This window comes from Cygnus olor, chromosome 10 (genome assembly GCF_009769625.2).
Source record: "Cygnus olor isolate bCygOlo1 chromosome 10, bCygOlo1.pri.v2, whole genome shotgun sequence".
Lineage (NCBI taxonomy): Eukaryota > Metazoa > Chordata > Aves > Anseriformes > Anatidae > Cygnus > Cygnus olor.
Genome location: NC_049178.1, coordinates 21321984 through 21339682, shown reverse-complemented (window position 1 = coordinate 21339682; position 17699 = coordinate 21321984). Strand labels below are relative to the sequence as shown.

Below are 17699 nucleotides of genomic sequence, written 5' to 3'. Positions count from 1 at the left end.
TACTTGCTCTGTGCCTGTCCTAGAAATCAAGACTAAAGGGATTCATCGTGCAGGATTATAAGAATCCCTCGATCCAAACTACCAAAGCACCTGAAAAATAGATTGATATTGGGTCAAAGTAATTGCTCAGATATTTAAGTGAACAGCTGAAATCAAATGTTCATTTCTAACACTTTCATAACACTCAGCAATTTGCAAGTTTAAGTCCCAAATAACAAGACTGGATGACAGTGGCATCTAGAAACAAATCCAGGAATTCTGACTTTTTTCCCAAGACTCCTTTTCTGAGTTATTTTTCATGGTAGAGCCAAGAGTTGACCTTACCCAGGTTTTGAGAAAAGGATTATCCCTTGATGTTTATTTATCTCTGCTTATGAGCTAATAACTTCTTTTTCTGTTATTTACAGTTCTGAAAAAGGAATGCAGCTGCCAAATCTGATATATTACTTTCAAAATGGAAAGGGTAATAACTAGAGATCTACCAAATGGCGTGCGTGTGATTTGGATAGCATTTATCTTGAAGTGCCTGCCAACTCAAAATGCTTTAGTTTATTTATCCTACTAATTCCCAAGCTGATTCAAAGACCAGTATTTGCTAGTCAAATTATTTGGTCCTGGTCTTCCTTTTTTTAAAGAATCAGCATCAATGGTACAGTAATTTTCTCATCATGGCTAGCGTGCATGGCATAATGACACAGGGGCTGGGGAAACAAGATTAAAGACACACAAAATTCTGAGTGAAGCTCAGCACCTTTAGGCCCTGGTTGGATTGCTGCAGCATTAGTAATACTATTAAATTATCTTGCTCAGGTTATATTCTGTCAATCAGTCCCAATCACTGTAACTGGTACACAGAAAATTAGGGCTGGCTGATGGGACTTTAATTAAGCTTTGCCTGGGGCAACTCTTCCATTAAGGCTGCAGTCACAGCTTGCTGAAACAGGGCTGGGGAAGGAAGAGGAAAATGAGGTGGCTGGTGACAGGCAGTCACTGAGCGGGCGATGGGTGAATGCTGGCACCTGGCGTGCTACCGCTTTGAAAGCTACAGGGGATGCTGGTTTGGTCTGGGCGTGGAAAAATACAGGCCTTCCAATTGCATCGATAATATTTGTGTCTTCCTGCAGTTCCATTAAAATTCTGCAAATAAATTCCACTAAAATTCCGCAAATAAATTCAGAGCTTCATTTCCTACATTAATCAAGCCAAACTTAGGAATTTTGTGCCTCGTCACATTTCAGAGTACTAAATTGGCAGTAAAGCAACAAATTGCCTTTTCCCCTCCCACCATCCTCTTTCACCTCTCTGGGAAAAAAAATATATAAAAAAAAGGTGACTGGAAGCAATCACTTATGTCCTCCAGCTAAGCACCCGAAATATTTAACTGCCACTGGATCACGTCCTTTCCAGTGCAGGGACTCTTCCTCCTCACTCCTTCCCAGCAGCACGGAAGGCATTACAGTCACAGAGGCATTCCAAATCCAGAACAGCCTGTACTGCCTTTTCCAGTTGTATTTCTGAAAGAAAAAGGGACCCAAAGCTCTGCTTTTGCCAAGGGAGGTGGAATTCCATACTACGTATTTTACTTCACCAGCCTGTCTAAATGACAGGCAGTGCAAGAATGGAACGAAATATCTAATTATAGGCACAATTTCTAGCTACCATTGGGAGCTGGATGCTCAGATGCTACATTTAATGGTCAAATACACATCCTCCATGCCATTAGAAGGTGCAATTAACAAGTAAGCAAACTTGTTTCATGGGAATCATTTAATGTAGCATTTTCATATTAAAAGTACATTTTCAGATGAGTGGAAGAAGAAGAAAGAAACAAACAGTGAAAACAAAACAAATATAATTTGAGGGAAAGCCTTGTTTAAGTGCAGGCTAAAGACTCTTCTCAGCTTTTTATTTGGGACCATTATTGCCTACCACGCAAACAATTAGCCTGAGACACATTAAAATGCACGCTATATATCCAATGTTATAGTCTTGCCGCAAACCACATCAATTTTCTATGTAAGTCAGTATTCAGGGACATTTTAAAAATGATTATTTTTGACCTACTCAATGCATTAACTCTTTTGGGAACCTTTATAATTTGCTTAATTGTTGGAAACTCTAAGGACTGTTCACATGGTCCTGGTGTGGGCAGAGCTTTCTAAAACCCTTTACAGAATTTCTTACTCCCCTCTAAATAAAACAAGTGCAATATTATGCAATCATCATAATTACATTCTGCTATCCTTGGCACGTGCATCTGTATGGTTTTAAAATTTCATTTTACAGAACACAGCTGGATTGTGTTCTAAGGCTACAAAACAGCATTAAGCCAATTGTTCTCATATCCGTTAATACAATACCCTAAAATATTCTAGGTGCAAACCCAGTAAATAAAAATGGAGACAAAAGAGCCAATTTCCAGGATGTCACTCGAGAATGCCAGTCCTCACCTGCTGAGGATCTGCCAAACCTACAAAGTCAAAGCTGAGACCAAACGCCTGTAACCCTGCGTAGTACTCCTACTTCCAGGTTCTGCATACAAAGAGCACGCCTTCTCTGCGACCCAGGCAAACAGTAAAACCTTGCTGCCCTTTGCATTAGGCTGCACCATTATCTGCACCCCTCCGGGTGCTTTCTCCTGAAGAGCTGAGCGAGCAGCCCTCCGAGAGGACTCTTTCACCCAGTGCAAATCCCACAAGTTCACAACAGATCTCAGAAGAAAACGTGAATACCTGGCAGGTATTTGCAAAGTATCAAGTGCTCACCGGCTGTTGGACAACTCGTAGTGCCTGGCCTCCTGCTCAGAGCAGCAGCTGCAGAGCTGCCTGGGGAGCAGAACAGCACCTTCGCAGCACTGACACTGGGTTTGCCTCTACACACCTGGATGAAGTTCTCAGAATGCAACGAAACCCGTCTGCCACTGAAAGCATCTTTCCGTTTTCAGGTATTAGAAAAGAATATTAAGCCCTTGATAGCACACCAACTGGTATTATCACTACTGCCAAAAGCAAACAAACCTCATAATTATCCACAGAAACCCCAGCAAAGTATTTGCTCTTGAACATCTTTGCTGGCAAAAGTACAGAAGACTTGGAAAAAAGGATTTAAGAAGTGATGTGCAGGAGCAAAAACATCACCTATTTTAAAAATACAAGTTATTTATTTTTTGACCTTCTATTTCTCACCTTACTCTCTCTCAGAGCAAGTCTGACTGCCTACAGGCTCCTGTACATTTAAGAGAACCCCACAAGATGAGGCAAATTCTGAAGTCAAGGAGTCGTCTGATACACATACATTTTTTTTCCATTACAGCTTTTATGAGCTCCTTATTGTTATCATTATTTTCCCTTGATCTTTGAAAAGATATGTGCTATATCTTAGATATTCTCTCAGCCTAGTTTCTCTTAGCATTTATATCCTTATAAGCATTTTACCTTGTGACATTCTTAGACCTGGAGGAAAATTACACTGATGTTCAGTGTCGCCAGAAGCTGATACAGCTTAATACACTTTGCTTTGCCTAAAGGTAGCACAGCTCACGCGGTATACATTACAACCTAGGCAAAATGGGTCAGTAACAAAGAAGAAATGACATTTCACACCTTTAATTCCAAGTCTGAGTTAGTTTTCAGAGTGAGATGTTAAGATTTAACTATTGCCTTCCTATTTTTATATAGCAAAAATCTAAATGGAAAGCTCAAATCACTGAATAACCTTTTGTTTAAAATACTTTTCTTGTGATTTTCAAGTATGTCAAGTAACAGCCAGGAGAGGGTCCTCACTGGCCTGAGCCTCCTCACGTGGGGTTATTCTCCAGTTCTGCAGGCGGAGGTGACCATCATGTGCAGGTATTCGTTCCGTTACACTACTCATGCCAACCCCATCAAAGCCTTCTAAAGCTCGAATTCTATTTTCTCTGGACCAAAAAATGATGCCCTGGCAGGGTTTCAGATTCCCTTCACATGAGCTCTCGCTGCAGGACAGCTGCGCAGGACTGCTGGGAGGTGGCAGCGGCACACACTCAGGCTGCTTCCTGATATGACCGGGACCCAACCCTCTGCTTCCTACCACATGTGCGTGGACTTCAACATTGTCAGCATCACACTGCTCCCCAGATTTTCTGGTTCACTTTGGCACAGGTGTATAAGGGAAACCCGGGGGACACACCCGTGAGATTCTCTGGATTACAACATGCACTGATTTTTTTTTTAAAGAATGCGCAGGTATAAATGTGATTATCTGCATTTACCGACAACCTGCAACAAATCGCTTAGCTCTCTTTTGTCATACAGAATAAACGCTGCTTGATTCACATAGTTCCTAGCACATGTTTTCAGGTTTTGCCCTCATCTGGATGAAAGTTATTTACAGCAGCAGTTTCTAAGCCTAACGCATCAAAGCCACCTGTGGTACTGCGGCCTGTAGTGAGGCCCGTACTGCGGCCTGCCTCGGTTCCTTCCCGGCGAGCGCACCGAGCCGCACTGCGGCCACGGCTCCAGAGCAGGGCTGGCAGGACTCGGGCCCGCTGATGGCTCCTGCACATTTCAGGCACCTGATCTGAAATCATTGAGGACTGAGGAGTAAGCATATGGCCATTCAGCGGGCCAGTGGCTTGAGAAATTCCCTTCCGGTTGGCTGAGAGAAAATTAATTCCGCAAGTTAAGATAATTAAAGGTGTTCGTGCCGGTCATGGTTGACATGAGCAATGAAAGATCACAGGATTTAATAACAGAACAAAATAAACAACATTTATCATTAGTATGTACATTATAGCTATTGACACGTTGGGCATGGTGAACTCTCTCGCCAAAACATGTAATTAGGATGTATTTTAGTAACACACCGATATAGTTACTCACCTTTGCATTTCTGACCGGATCACACCGAATTTGGCTGAAGGTGCCATGAAGGCTGAGCTTACAAAGCCCAGCTGCAGCAAGGAATTTTGAAAACAGGCTGCAGATCTTTCTGGGATGACTTTGCATTTAGCAGTCCTTACTCTGTGAATTAATTCCCATAAAGCCAGGCACCTGTGGCCCCACAAGTGAGGCTACTGCCAGGTTTTAAGCACTAGCTGTGTGATGCAATGCTAAAAAGCAGAGGGAGAAAGAGGACCAGGGTCAGGAAAGCAGAATTCAAATGCCAATGGGGAGGAGAGCTTCAGGTAGGTTTACCTCATCTAAATGAGGTCTAAATGGCGGAAGAAGATATTATTATTAATTTTTAAATATACCATAAAACTACTTTTAGATACCATATTTCCAAAGTATGCCTTGAGAAAATACAGAATGCCTTGCATTTAGGTGTTACGGAACACAGCCCCAGTTCAGGATCAGAGCTAAGGGCAGTTTCAGTTCACCAGGAATGGCACAGACTGAGTAATCATGCCATAAGGAAGAAGAGCCCAGATGAAGTTACTTCCTGAAAACGTAATGAGGCATTGGTCACTGTAATGATTCATATTTTTTCAGCTATTAGGACGCCAGTTATTTCTGGATACAATCACATCTCCATATATGTCAACATACTATAACGTACAGTTAATTAAATCTAAGGCTTTAGCCAATTTCATTAAAAATGTAAATTGTGGTAATTTTCAACAAGCGGCTGCCTCAGCTGAAAGCTTAAGGTTCTGCAGTGACATATGAAAACAAAACATAGAAATCATACTTAAAATCTTAATTTTCAATAGCACCCTGACCTCATTTGCTGAATTTGTGTAATGAGACTGTCTGACACCTGAATAATGTATCTCTCCTGTCAACCCATCATCTCACAAGATTTCAGTCTCCGGGCTGTAATATAGATGCATCATCTTTGTACCAGCTACTCATTACCGTCTGTAATAGGTATGGGAAATGACACTACAAGGGCCAGTTTATGTGACAACAGCTGAAATGAGAAAGGAAATTGATACCAATTTTTATCCATCTTGTAATCTTTAAAGCATGATTTTAAGCTCACTCGCATGTTGCAAACCAACAGAAATCTTATAGCTTCTATATGACAAAGGTCTGTGCATGCATATCCATCCACCTGTATATACACACATAAATGCATATAAACACTTTTTATATGTTTGCAAATAGGTTTTGCAATTATGCATTACATGCATGCAGGAGCTAGTACCGATAATGCTATCATAACCGTGCTTTCAGTTGCACACAAATTTACTAAGGTGAAATTAAGCTAAAGTTTCCTAGGTTGGGAGAGGTCATATTTCTATTTTTAAATTTCAGATAAACTACTTTAAAAAACAGGTCAAATACATTCTTTTAAAAATGTACGAAATCCTCAAAACTAACCTAAATCACTGGTGGTAGAACTTTCACCCCTTGCTATTTGAACCAAAAACTTCTAACTGGCCAGATATGTGCCCTTTTGCTCCCCTTCCACCAGAAACTGGTGAAATCCCAGGCTACCAAACAACTGAAATTTGCATATGCTATAGAAAGACACATCTTTTGCTGTAAAATATTCTGCAAAATACATCTGCTCTGAACATGCTCTACCGCAAGCAAAAACAAAACACAGAAAACAATGAACAGAAATTTCAAGGCATTATTTTAGAAAAATGCCATCTGTTGGCAGAATATTGCTGAGCATCAAGCTTCACTGAATAGTTGCTTGGATCCAATTGCTGTTCTGGATATTTTACCAAAAATATCAGGTACATATAGGTCTCTCGGCAGAAGGTTAGACATTTAATTACTCTTTTCATTAGCTTGCTATTCATAACATTTATTTTCAAATTCTGTAACAGAGACGTTTTCAGATTAGTCTGAGCACAAGTAGCTTCAAAAGGTGGTGTAGTGTGTAGGATCTGCATAAATTGCACAGATGATTATGAAGTTACTTAATATATTTCTATTTGTGGGGAGGAAAGAATCACAGTGTCGAAATTGCATCATCTTTGCAATCCTCCCGTTAGGCCAGAGACAGCTCCCTGTTCCTTCCCTGGCTTCTCTCGCTGTAGGGTGAAAGCTGACCATTGAGCTTGAAGCACCCTGTTTGCTCTGAGACCAGAGACACTGAGGTACATGGATGTGACTTTTTTTAAAACAAGACTGTTTTTTTTCCCTGTCTTTCTGTTTCTCTAAAATACTGGCCTGAACCTGCAGTGAAGAAAATAACCTAGCACAGCTATTTCCCCACGGAGGAGGGAGTTATTAATAAGCATGGAGTGATTTCCTTTGCACTATATAACACGAGCCAGGATTTATAAGGAGTTAGATCTGTGTAATGTACATGTTTATGGAACCATATTGATAATTATCAATACTATTAATCTTCTAAGCACTTGTTTAGAAAGATTGCAGTAATGTATCACTTATTGCTGGAGGAAATTATAAAAAGAGCTAGGAATTGCCAAGCAGCCAGCCTTCCTGACTCTGTACACAAAAGGCTCTATTTAAGTGGCAGTCACGTTTCAAGCTGTACACTGCTTAATGTTACTGAACAATTTACAATTCAGGGGCACATCTCTAAAACAATACCGATTTTTTTTTTTTGTTCAGCTCTGCACACAGTGTTTAGGCATCTTTAATATGTTTTTGTTTCTATTTGCAAACAAATTAGAGACATTTTAATTTCATCTGGAGCTAACAGTCAGCCTCGTCTGATGCTCTGCAAGAGAAACATGTTTCAGGTTAAAGCTACTTGAATCCCCTTTAACACAGTAACAGTGGTAAGGACAACGTTTTCCACCATTGCTCTTTATCATTCGAGGATGAGCCTTCCTCAGTCATCCTGAAAATGTGCTGCAGCCTCTGATCAGCACCCAGGCACCCAGTGGCACCTTTACGAGCCATAGCGCTGAGCTGGAAGAGCACACCCGACAAGCTGGAGATGTCAATGCAATTAAAACAACACGATGCAGCCTATGCAAACACTAACAGCCGAGAAGTACAGCGTTAATTAGAAGAACTGGAAGAAAATGTTAGCTGCTCTAGGAAGACATCCCTCTCTAATGACAGATAAATAGGTCTCCTGTAAGCATTTCCCTGCTCACCAGGACAAGTGTGGAGGTGAAGCAGAGCCTCCTGCCCACCGCCGGGCCCCAGGCTGCAGAAGGGCAGCACAAGAGCAGCAGCACCGCTCAGCTGCGTGCCTGCCACACGTCAGAGCCGAGAGCACTTCCCGCACGGAGAACATTCACTAAGACCTTCAGTCCTTCGTGCAGGGCCTCGGTGCCCCAACAGCTCACTTGGTCCTAGATCACGGAGCCAGAGATCACTCCTGTGCAGGAGCCCAAGCTCTGCGGGATGGTCTCTCCAGCCTGCTCATGGTGCTGGCACAGCAATACCCGCACCGAGCCGCTCCACAAACTGCACACTTTGAGCAACCTTGGCCTTTAATGACCCCCAAAAGCTCGTCAGTAGGAAATAGGAAAGAGGGGTAAAGGTGGAACAAAAGGGCCCAAACTGGCTTTTTTGTCAAATGGAAATCTGCCACTCACTTCAATGCAAGAGACTGACCCAGTATGTCTGCTTGTTCAAATCCGACAGCAGTCTACTTTCCGGTCAATACCCTTGCGTAAACTACATCTTTAACTGTAATTATTAACAGCAGGATTAGTTTTACTTAAGTTCGCTTTCTGCACAACTGTTGGGAATTCCTAAATTTTGCTATAATTTCCAGGCAAAATTTGAAGGAAGTGGAACATATGCGCATACTGTCTGCCCAGCCATCTGTCTGTGCTAACTTCCTTTCTCATAACTTTTGAACTCGCAGAACTTGCTGGCCAATATGAAATGTATTTGATACAAGCAGAGGTTTCTGAAGGATGTGTCTGCAGTGGATGGTTAGAAGAAAGACCCACCTGCACTGAACTTCCCTCTCCCCCTTCGGTTTGGCCTGCCAGCCGACCAGCTGGCATATCTATAATTCAAAGACAGCCACAATACAGGCTGTTGCTTGCACAGCAAATGATATAGGAGTGTGGGAGGGAGTTCAGGCACTGCAGAGAAACTGTGGAGACAGTACGGGAAGGAGTCACAGGCAACATGATAGAGAATGCTGCTGTGGTAGGGTATGCAGAAGACAAATCCTTGGAAAAGCAAGATTCAACAATTTCACAGGGATTTTTTCTACTATATTTGGGTTTTTACAGTTCAAGGATAGTTGCAGAGGTTTGGACATGAAAATATAAAAAACCAGGGACCTGCTGAGCTAACTCTATATAGAGAAAGAGAAGCAATGCCAGCAAATTTCCCATGAGAATGCCCAGCTCCTGGAGGAGCGATCCATTTCTGTCTCCTTCAGGCACATCAGTGTCTCCAGGAGGGATGTGTTGGTCTTTTTCAGGTACCTCAAAGCACTGCAAGTTGCATTCATAGAAGTCAGCCAGGTAACATGGCTGGTCAGCCAACTTCTTGCATTTCTATAGAGCTTTCTATTGGGCAACCTCTAAGTGCTTTACAGAGTAACAAATAAAGGCATACATTATCACGTCCTTTGTTTCTCCTCTGTTGGTATTAAAGAAATGAGAATTGGGACAATATCCTGAAGTGTTAGCTCCACAACAATTACTAAAGGCAAATTGTAACCTTTGGCAGTTTATCCTGGGACATATTTAATAGTAGCTATTATTTTGTTTGGTTATTTTAGTGAATCCTTGACTTCTCTAAACTCCACAGTTTTCTTTATTATTGTAAGAAAATACATACAGGCACTTTCATAGCAATGTTAATCCCCTGTGGATTCTGGTGAGAAACTAGGACCCGTAAGTGGGTAGAAGGGAAGTTACTGAGGCAGTCTCCACTACTGACATAACACTGTAGCCATGGGGATAGGAGGGTGAGGAAAAGCAAGCATTTTATGGAAACATTTAGCACAACAACAGGAATACAAATCAAACTCCATTAATTTAGTTTTAAATTTTAATGAATCTGGATGTGTAGTTTATATAAAGATTTATTTAATTATTAATATTTTTGCTAAAAGAATTGTAAATTATAAGTTAATATAGAAGTTTGCCTCAAATTGAGTATCAAAATGTGAAACCCACAGAAATAGCATACAGCAAATCCAAGTGAGCCAGAATTCAAGAAGAGCACAATATTGTGGTTAGTCTCAAAGGCTGGACCCTTGGTAATCCACGCTAATTACTTTAACAAACTTTAATTTAACAGAAGACATGAAAACCTTGAAAGTAGAAAGCGTCCTGCATTCAGGCATGCTCCACATCAGAGTGTTTTGAGCTCCTCACCAGCCCCCAGCTGCACAATGGGACTAGCAGCTCAGACCCGCTGCCCTTACCAGGTTTTGCCAGTGAGCACGGCGGGTGTTGTGCTGTGTTTGCTCATGCACAAAGACCTGAAGCCCAAGACACAGCTGCTGTGCCCACGGACTGCACACCAGGTAGATCCCGGCTGCCTCCTGACCACGTGCCAGGACCAGACCACACTCACACAGCCTTTCCTTCCCTTTCCCTGCACCTGCTCCCCAAAGGAAACCCAGCTGTGGGGCCGGCAAGGAGCCATAATGCACCCAGGATGGGCACTGCCAGACCAGAGCTGGAGAAGGACCCGCTATAACCCCAGGAGGAAGCTTGGACCAAAACAGGAAAACCCTTTGGTAGGAATTGGCATTTTTTCAGCAGTTTGCAGAAGAACAGTGAAATGGAACAGAAAGTGTTGTCTTTGTGCTTTAGTGTCAATCTACAAGGGGTCAAAGAGCTACATGGTTAAACTGGCACATCTTCATGTATTTGAGGCTCAAGTAACTTGCACAAAATCAGGCAGAAAGCCTGAACCCAGATCTACACAGACCTAGGCCACAGGCCTGTCACAGAGCATCCTTGTGTGGATGGAGCTGGCAAGAATTTCCTGCTTCCTCAGCCAACAGTCATATTTGTTTCTTCATCTGAGCAACATTGAAGTGTCTACTGAATCTTTGATCACTTATTCTTACACCCTTGCTTTTTTTTTCTTTCCTCTTTTTACTCATCATTACAAGAGATACATCTCATTCATACAGATATATTTTGCTTGAAAGTAGCACAGGAAAAGTGAGTCACCCCAAGAAATATTTAGTTTAAGCCTTCTTAAAAGTAGAAAAAATGAAGAGCATCTACAAATGAAGGTCCACTGTTTTCAAACAGCAAGGCATTACTGGTTTACTTTCCAGGTTGACAACTAGGGACTCTGGACATGCAGAAGTAATAAAAGTTGCATGACTGCCTAATGTCCCTATTCATCTGAGGAGCTTTGGTATTCACAGCGCAGAGAAAAGGTGGCAGAACAAAGTAAAAGATGACACAATGCAAAAAATGAAGTTCTATGTAGCTGCAAAGAGATAGTAAAGATTGTTAATTTTTGCATGGTGGAAAAAAAATAAAACAAGACCATTTAGTGACTGTACCTGAAAGAAAACAAACAAACAAACAAAAAAAACTAAGCAAGTAAAGAATAGAAAGGACTCACGTTGAGCTGGAGATCATCTGTCCACTGGCCAACAAGGCGGTAGCCTGGGGTGCTGGTGTTGGTGGTGTGGTACTGGAAGATGTCGTAGCGGCCTGGTGCATCACCATTTTTGTTAAACATCACTGGAGTGCCAGCACTACCTGGGGGAAGGAAACGAGACAAAATCCAACCAAAAAAAAATAATAGCCAAAGCTTTACAATAGCTATTTTATTTAGTCAAGGTTGAGAGTTTTCAGACTGGCAATGTATTTCAGGCAAAAGTTATCTATCACCCCAACCACCTAAACCAGATACTTTTGGACATGGTGGAATAACCCTAGCCCTCTTCTGGTGATTAATTACCACTGCCCAAACCCTCTGACTGAAAATAAAACAAGGCAAAACTAAATCAGCCTTACTTCACTCAAGCTTTGCACACAGCATGAAATATCGGAAGGCTTTTCTTCCTGCCCTCCAGCCTCCCTTCCCATCTCTCTTTCCTTAGGGAGTTCTTTAGTGAAAATCATGCCTGTGAATGGAGCCTCTAAATGATTTTTTTCCCCCCCCAGAAAACGTTCCATCTGCTTCTGAGAGATACTGCTGTCAGAAGTCAGCCCAGGTCTAGTGAATCTTGACTGGCATCCAGAAATAGCTTCCTCCTCCACAATATGTTCTTATAATCAGCATCCCTGTAATCAGCATGCAGTTGGGATGGAAAAGCACAGACAAAACTAGAGGAAGGAGAGGAAGGCCGTTCCTTGCGTGCACCCTTATTTAGGCTCTGTGACTCTGACACAGGCTGAAAAGTGTCTTGGTCAGGAGCTGTTCAGGATCATGATGCTGAATTAGTTTTATCTGCCACATACCAAGGTAACTAACGTGTGATGAAATGCAGGGTAGGCAGCAAGGCAAGGATCCCCCCAGCCTTCCTCCACGCCTGGTGCTGAGCAGAGCCAGCCCCAGCTCTGATCACTCAGTGCTGGCACAAACCATTCCTGGTCCTAAGACAGGCAAGCGCTCACCAGGGAATCTGCATTTTAATTATTGTGCCATTAGATGTGAATCTTTTCCTAAATGAGAATTCAAGTCAATGCTGCACTTCCTCAGCTCTCTAGGTGAAAACTTCAGGGGTGACATTTATTTCGAGATGCATTAAAATAGGTTTCAGGGTGGCAGAGTAATATTGTGTCAAGATTGAAGATTATGACAATGCTCCAGTATCTCTATATTCAAAGCTTCCTCCCTCTGTGTAACTTTTTTTTTCCCCTAAAGCAATGAAAAATCTCTCCTGTAGTAGCACTGAACTTTAAGATTATGGTTTTCTTCATGATTCCCATTCTGCATTGAATTCCAGTGAGCAAAAGAAGATTTGAAGGAGTAAATTAGCATAGTTTCTGTTCCAGCCCTGGTAGATTGTTTCCTGCCTATCCTGCAAGCCTCCAAGATCAGATATAGATTCAGTTGAAAGACTAGTACAGAAAATCTTCCACTGAAATCTCTCCTCACAGGTTCCTTATGAGCACAAGGCCAATATTTAATTGTCATTACAGATTAATGTAGCCAGAATACATTTACAGTGAAAACACTTAGAATGAATAAGGAGGAACGGCTGTAATTCTTTGGCTCATACTAAAAGTCAGCACAAATGCTAAATGGGATTTAGCTAATCATGGCTTTTAAAAGGTTGTATATTATTAGTTAAGCTTTTTTTTTTTTTCTTCCCAGAACTGACAAAAAGGAAAGTACAATTCAAAGTCTAGGAGCTCAAGCGCCGCTCCCAAAATGCGCCATAGCCATTTGTGGCTACCCCTCTCAGTCCTGTTCTGACAAAAACCCAGCCTGGACACGAAGAAGTGATCACAGCTGCACATCGTGGCACAACCAACCCCACAGAGCTGGGACAAACCCTGCTGCCCTGCAGACCTTGTTGGGCTGAAGGGAAGCAGCCGAGAGGACACCTGCAGCCGCCCTCGTGGGCACGCGGAAGGTCCCCGGCCGCCTCCCGGCCGCCCCGCGGGCAGCACGGCTCAGGTCCGGCCTCTGCCTCCCACGGCAGGCACCCCGGGTGAAGATTGCAGCAGACAAGGGGTCAATAAGCTGAAGGCCAAGGTGGAGAACGGGTGCCGTCACAGTGGGCTCTACGCAGGGAAGGTCTACAGAGAGACCGCAACACGAACTGCCGCTCAGAACTGTGCTGTCACTGCGCTCTCTGGAAGCAGTAAAACCCTGGGTAGGTTACTGCTAGCTGTCGCTTTGTGCAGCTGCATGCAGACAGCCTTTAGGGCCTATTGTAAATGTCAGCGTTTAACAGCAGTGGTGGGCTTGGGTGCTGGAGGCCTGCGGCCAGCACAACCCAGCATCAGGTGCTGGGTCACCTCCCCAGCTCAGCTCCCTGGGACACCGACCTTATGCACAGATACTTGGTAGTCAGCAGGAAATGCCTGTTGCTGTTTTCAGGTCTGTCACCATTTATGCTTTAAAATTATACAGGAAAAAAGCTGTGAAAAGTCTGCGATCGGCAGGGAAGACGACTAGCTACGGAACCACAAAGAACTGTGATAATCTCGGGTCAGAACTCAAGCAGAGGCTTCCCATTTTCCAGCTTTGAAGTTGGAGTAATTGGACTCCCAGCCAAGGATCTGCTTCGTAAGTGCAAGCCTTCTTTAACCTTTGTGTGGGCTCCGGTGCATGTTTCGGTGCTCTTTCTGCAGGGAACCCACCACTTCTGTCCTGGTTAAAAATTGTTCCAGCGTTTCAGTCTCTCCTTGCAGCTCCACTTCTTTGTGCACTCAGGAAAATAATACGTATGTAGGAAAGCCTCATTGCAGAGAAGAAAGGATTTTCAAAAATGATCCTATTTATTATTTGACTTCTTGATCTTATAATTATTGTAATATATGGTTGATGAGTTGTTTTTATTTTCCTTCTGCTAACATTTGTAAGAATTTTGTTACAGCTCCAGCAAGCACTTCAGAAACTGAGTAGTAGCCTGCAGGCTGCAGCTTCTTGCTCATTCAGAGGCTGTGACAATTTAATTCATCTTCAGTTCCCAACAAATAATCTGTCCTCGCACTACACAGATGGAGAGTACATAACACCCATTCACCTGCAGGATGCATTTGAAAAAAAAAAAAAAACAACACACAATCTGACTGAATTTGTATGAATTCAATCTCTTAATCACCGCAAGATGAGAAATGAATTAACAGGAGGAGGACGGGGTGCTAGCCAGGTGTGACTAGCTGAGGTGTTTCTTTATTATTCGGTTCACGCTGGCTGCAGTTTAAGGACCCAGAGGGCTCACACGAACAAAGCCTTTACCTTTTTCACTGGGGAAAAATACAGCCACCACTTTGCATGGTGAGATTTTCAGAATCTCACTGCATGAGCACTTGGGGTTTTAAGTTTTCCATATTTTGGGGCTTTTTGTTCTCAAGATAATGTGACAAGATCAAAATTCATACTGAGCTCCTAGTACAAATCCAGTCTCTTCATTAAAGATTGCTTGAGCTCTTTCTGCATGAATGTCATTACCTTTGCAAGGAAAAGGCTCCAGAAGCAGGTACAGGCAGGGTGGCTCCAGCTGCACAGTTACAAAGAAATCTATTACATGTAAAGAGGATCTCGAGCTCATGGGCTCATAATGCTTGAAAATGGGCTCCATTTTTTCCTCTCTGGCTCACAATTTGGGCAAAACTCCCACTGTTCTACTCTGTTTTTACTGCAGATTTAGGTAGAAGACTAGTAGAAACAGGATTTTAAGCACAGACTAAATGATGTTTTCCATCCCCATCCCCAACAAGAGGAATTCAGTGGCTGCACTGGTGACCCAGAGAAGGGCAGGGTAAGGGCAAGGCTAAAATGAAGACAGCTGAAGCAAGCCCAGTAGCCCAGCTGCAGTGTGACAGCCGAGGAACATGTGGGCACCAGGGTCCCCAGAGCTCCCAGGCTTCATCGAAACAGCACTACACCACCCAGACCTGCAAAAGCCTCTCTCATCGCTTCTTCTATTCCTGCATCCCTCTGCATTTTTCTGGCTGGCGAGTTGTATGGTGGTTGTTTATCCTGTGCCACTGGGATGGCTGAATCAATCCACAGCAGCTCTGGGGATTTACTTTTATACGACATGGAAAAGCGGCAGGATCCACAAAACCTCTCTCCACAGTCACAGGAACCAGCCCCAAAAGGCTCGCAGCTGAACACTGAGCACAGGTGTGCAAACCCATGAGCAATTAGGCACTCTGAACGTGACAAGAAAAAGCTAAACTCCACACCTGGATAACAAACCTTAAAGGAAGTGGTTCTTTTCCCATTGGAAATGGCTAAGGCTAGATGGCCATGAGAGATTTAAAAGTGTTAAAACTGTTTTCACTTTGTCATTCTCCTTCCCTCCAATGGAAAAAAAGCAAACGACTATTTCAAGTCCCTGTGCTAGATGTGAGTTACGTGTATAAAAGCAAAGAAAAACACCATATGGCCATGTAAATCAATCAGAAACGGAGAAAAAAAGTCATCTTTTAAAATCCTGACCAAAAAAACAGAAGTAAGGAAAACAAAGTCAGCATAAACCAATTCTTGGAGTAGGCAAAATTAGCTGGGCACCCAGTCTGTCAAATCATTTCTCTGCTCTGTTAAAATCACTAGATGGCTATTCAACATCTGTATATGCAAGAACTCTCTAAACATGATCTATGACCTGTTCTCCAGCACTAAAACTGACTTGGCATGATGCTTTACATAAATGCTGCACTTGTATATGAGTTTGTCTATGAGCTTGTCCTTTACAAGTTTGGTTTTTTTTTAAGGGAAAGAAAAGAAAAAAAAACTTCCACAACAAGGAAGGTAGAAACTCTTCAGGCCTTCTAAGATTATTCATCTCAAAATTTGCTCCTGGCTGTAGTTAACACCACTGCTTCAAGGGAGGAAATTACAGTCTCCTGATATTCACCTTGCTTTTCATAGGGTTATTTATACAGGAATGAAAAAATGTCCTTGGCACAAGTGACCAAACTTGATCATGGAATACCGTCTGTGTGCATACCGTTAAGTCCCTCAGGTCCTGTTGGTTGTGTGTGAGCTTTAAATTTATTAATAAAAATGTTTATTACTAGATTATGGCAAGAAACACCTCTGCATGCTGTTCAATGAGGATCTGAAGCTTTCACAAACTCTTCTTCCAAGGCAGCGACACCCCTGGCTACCTCTCATGTTTCAAAAGGATATTTTTTCAGTGCCTTCCTAAATCCGTTCTACATATATATTTGGAGGTCTAACTTCTGGTTAAATCTCAGATCTCTATCTTATACAGAAATAAGACAGAGCAGTCAGAGCTCCTGGTATGTACATTAGCAAGGTTTGTGATGGGGAAATAACATTAGGGTTTGTAATGCTACCTCTGAAAGTGATCTACTATAGTGCCTCTAATTGGAGGTGTTTGCTAATGAAACTAATAAAGTTACAGTAAAACATACAGAGGAAGAGAAATTTTGCTAATATTTAGGTCTGGTTCATACACTGCAATGCAGAGAAAAATAAATGAAAGCCCACTGCTGTATGAAACTTAGGGCTGGTATTGCAACCATCACTGCCAGCTAAGAAGGAGTTGATGGATAAATGATAAACAAAGAGAAAGTTGCCCCATCCTCATTCCTGGGATGTTTCATCTCCTCTAAATACTTACTAGAGGAATGAAGGCTGGAGTAACTGTTCTGTCTAAATAACAGTTCCAGTTCTGCAAATGGACCTGTGCTTTAGCTGTCCTCCCTCTTCTCTTGAGCACGGAACTAAGCTGGGCTCAGGGTACCAGAATTTCACCCAGTTAGTTTTCTCCAAGTAGAGGAAACAATATAGAGAAACGGGCGTAACAAAGACAAACTCAGGCATTTACTTAGCTATTTCTCCCCCAGGAAATGACAGGGTTCGGAAGGCAACAATTTTTGCACTGTAGTAGCATGTTTGCCTTGGCTAAAACATGTTTTCAAATAGACACTAAATAAACACAGTCTTCTGCCACAAAGTCTAGCAAAGTTATTGTTGTGGTTTAGCCCGGCTGGCAGTCAAACACCACACAGCCGTTCGCTCACCCTCCCCCCTCCCTCTCCGGGATGGGGGAGAGAAACGGGAAAGTGAAGCCTGTGAGTTGAGATAAAGACAGTTTATTAAGACAGGGAAAAGAATAACAACAATAATAATAATAATAATAGTATTAATAGTAATAATGTGTACGAAATAAGTGATGCACAATGCAATTGCTCACCACCCGTTGACCGATGCCCAGCCTATCCCCGAGCAGCC

At 42.6% G+C, this 17699-nt stretch overlaps 1 protein-coding gene across 7 annotated transcripts in view; it reads right to left on the bottom strand.

The window, feature by feature from the left end:
• GRM7 (glutamate metabotropic receptor 7) overlaps positions 1-17699 on the bottom strand; it is a 267773-nt gene that overhangs the window by 67326 nt on the left and 182748 nt on the right. For all 7 annotated transcript variants that reach the window (XM_040568674.1, XM_040568681.1, XM_040568675.1 and 4 more), the window contains exon 7: positions 11427-11566. In XM_040568674.1, the coding sequence (XP_040424608.1) occupies positions 11427-11566 (140 nt within the window). The remainder of the gene's footprint in view (positions 1-11426; positions 11567-17699) is intronic.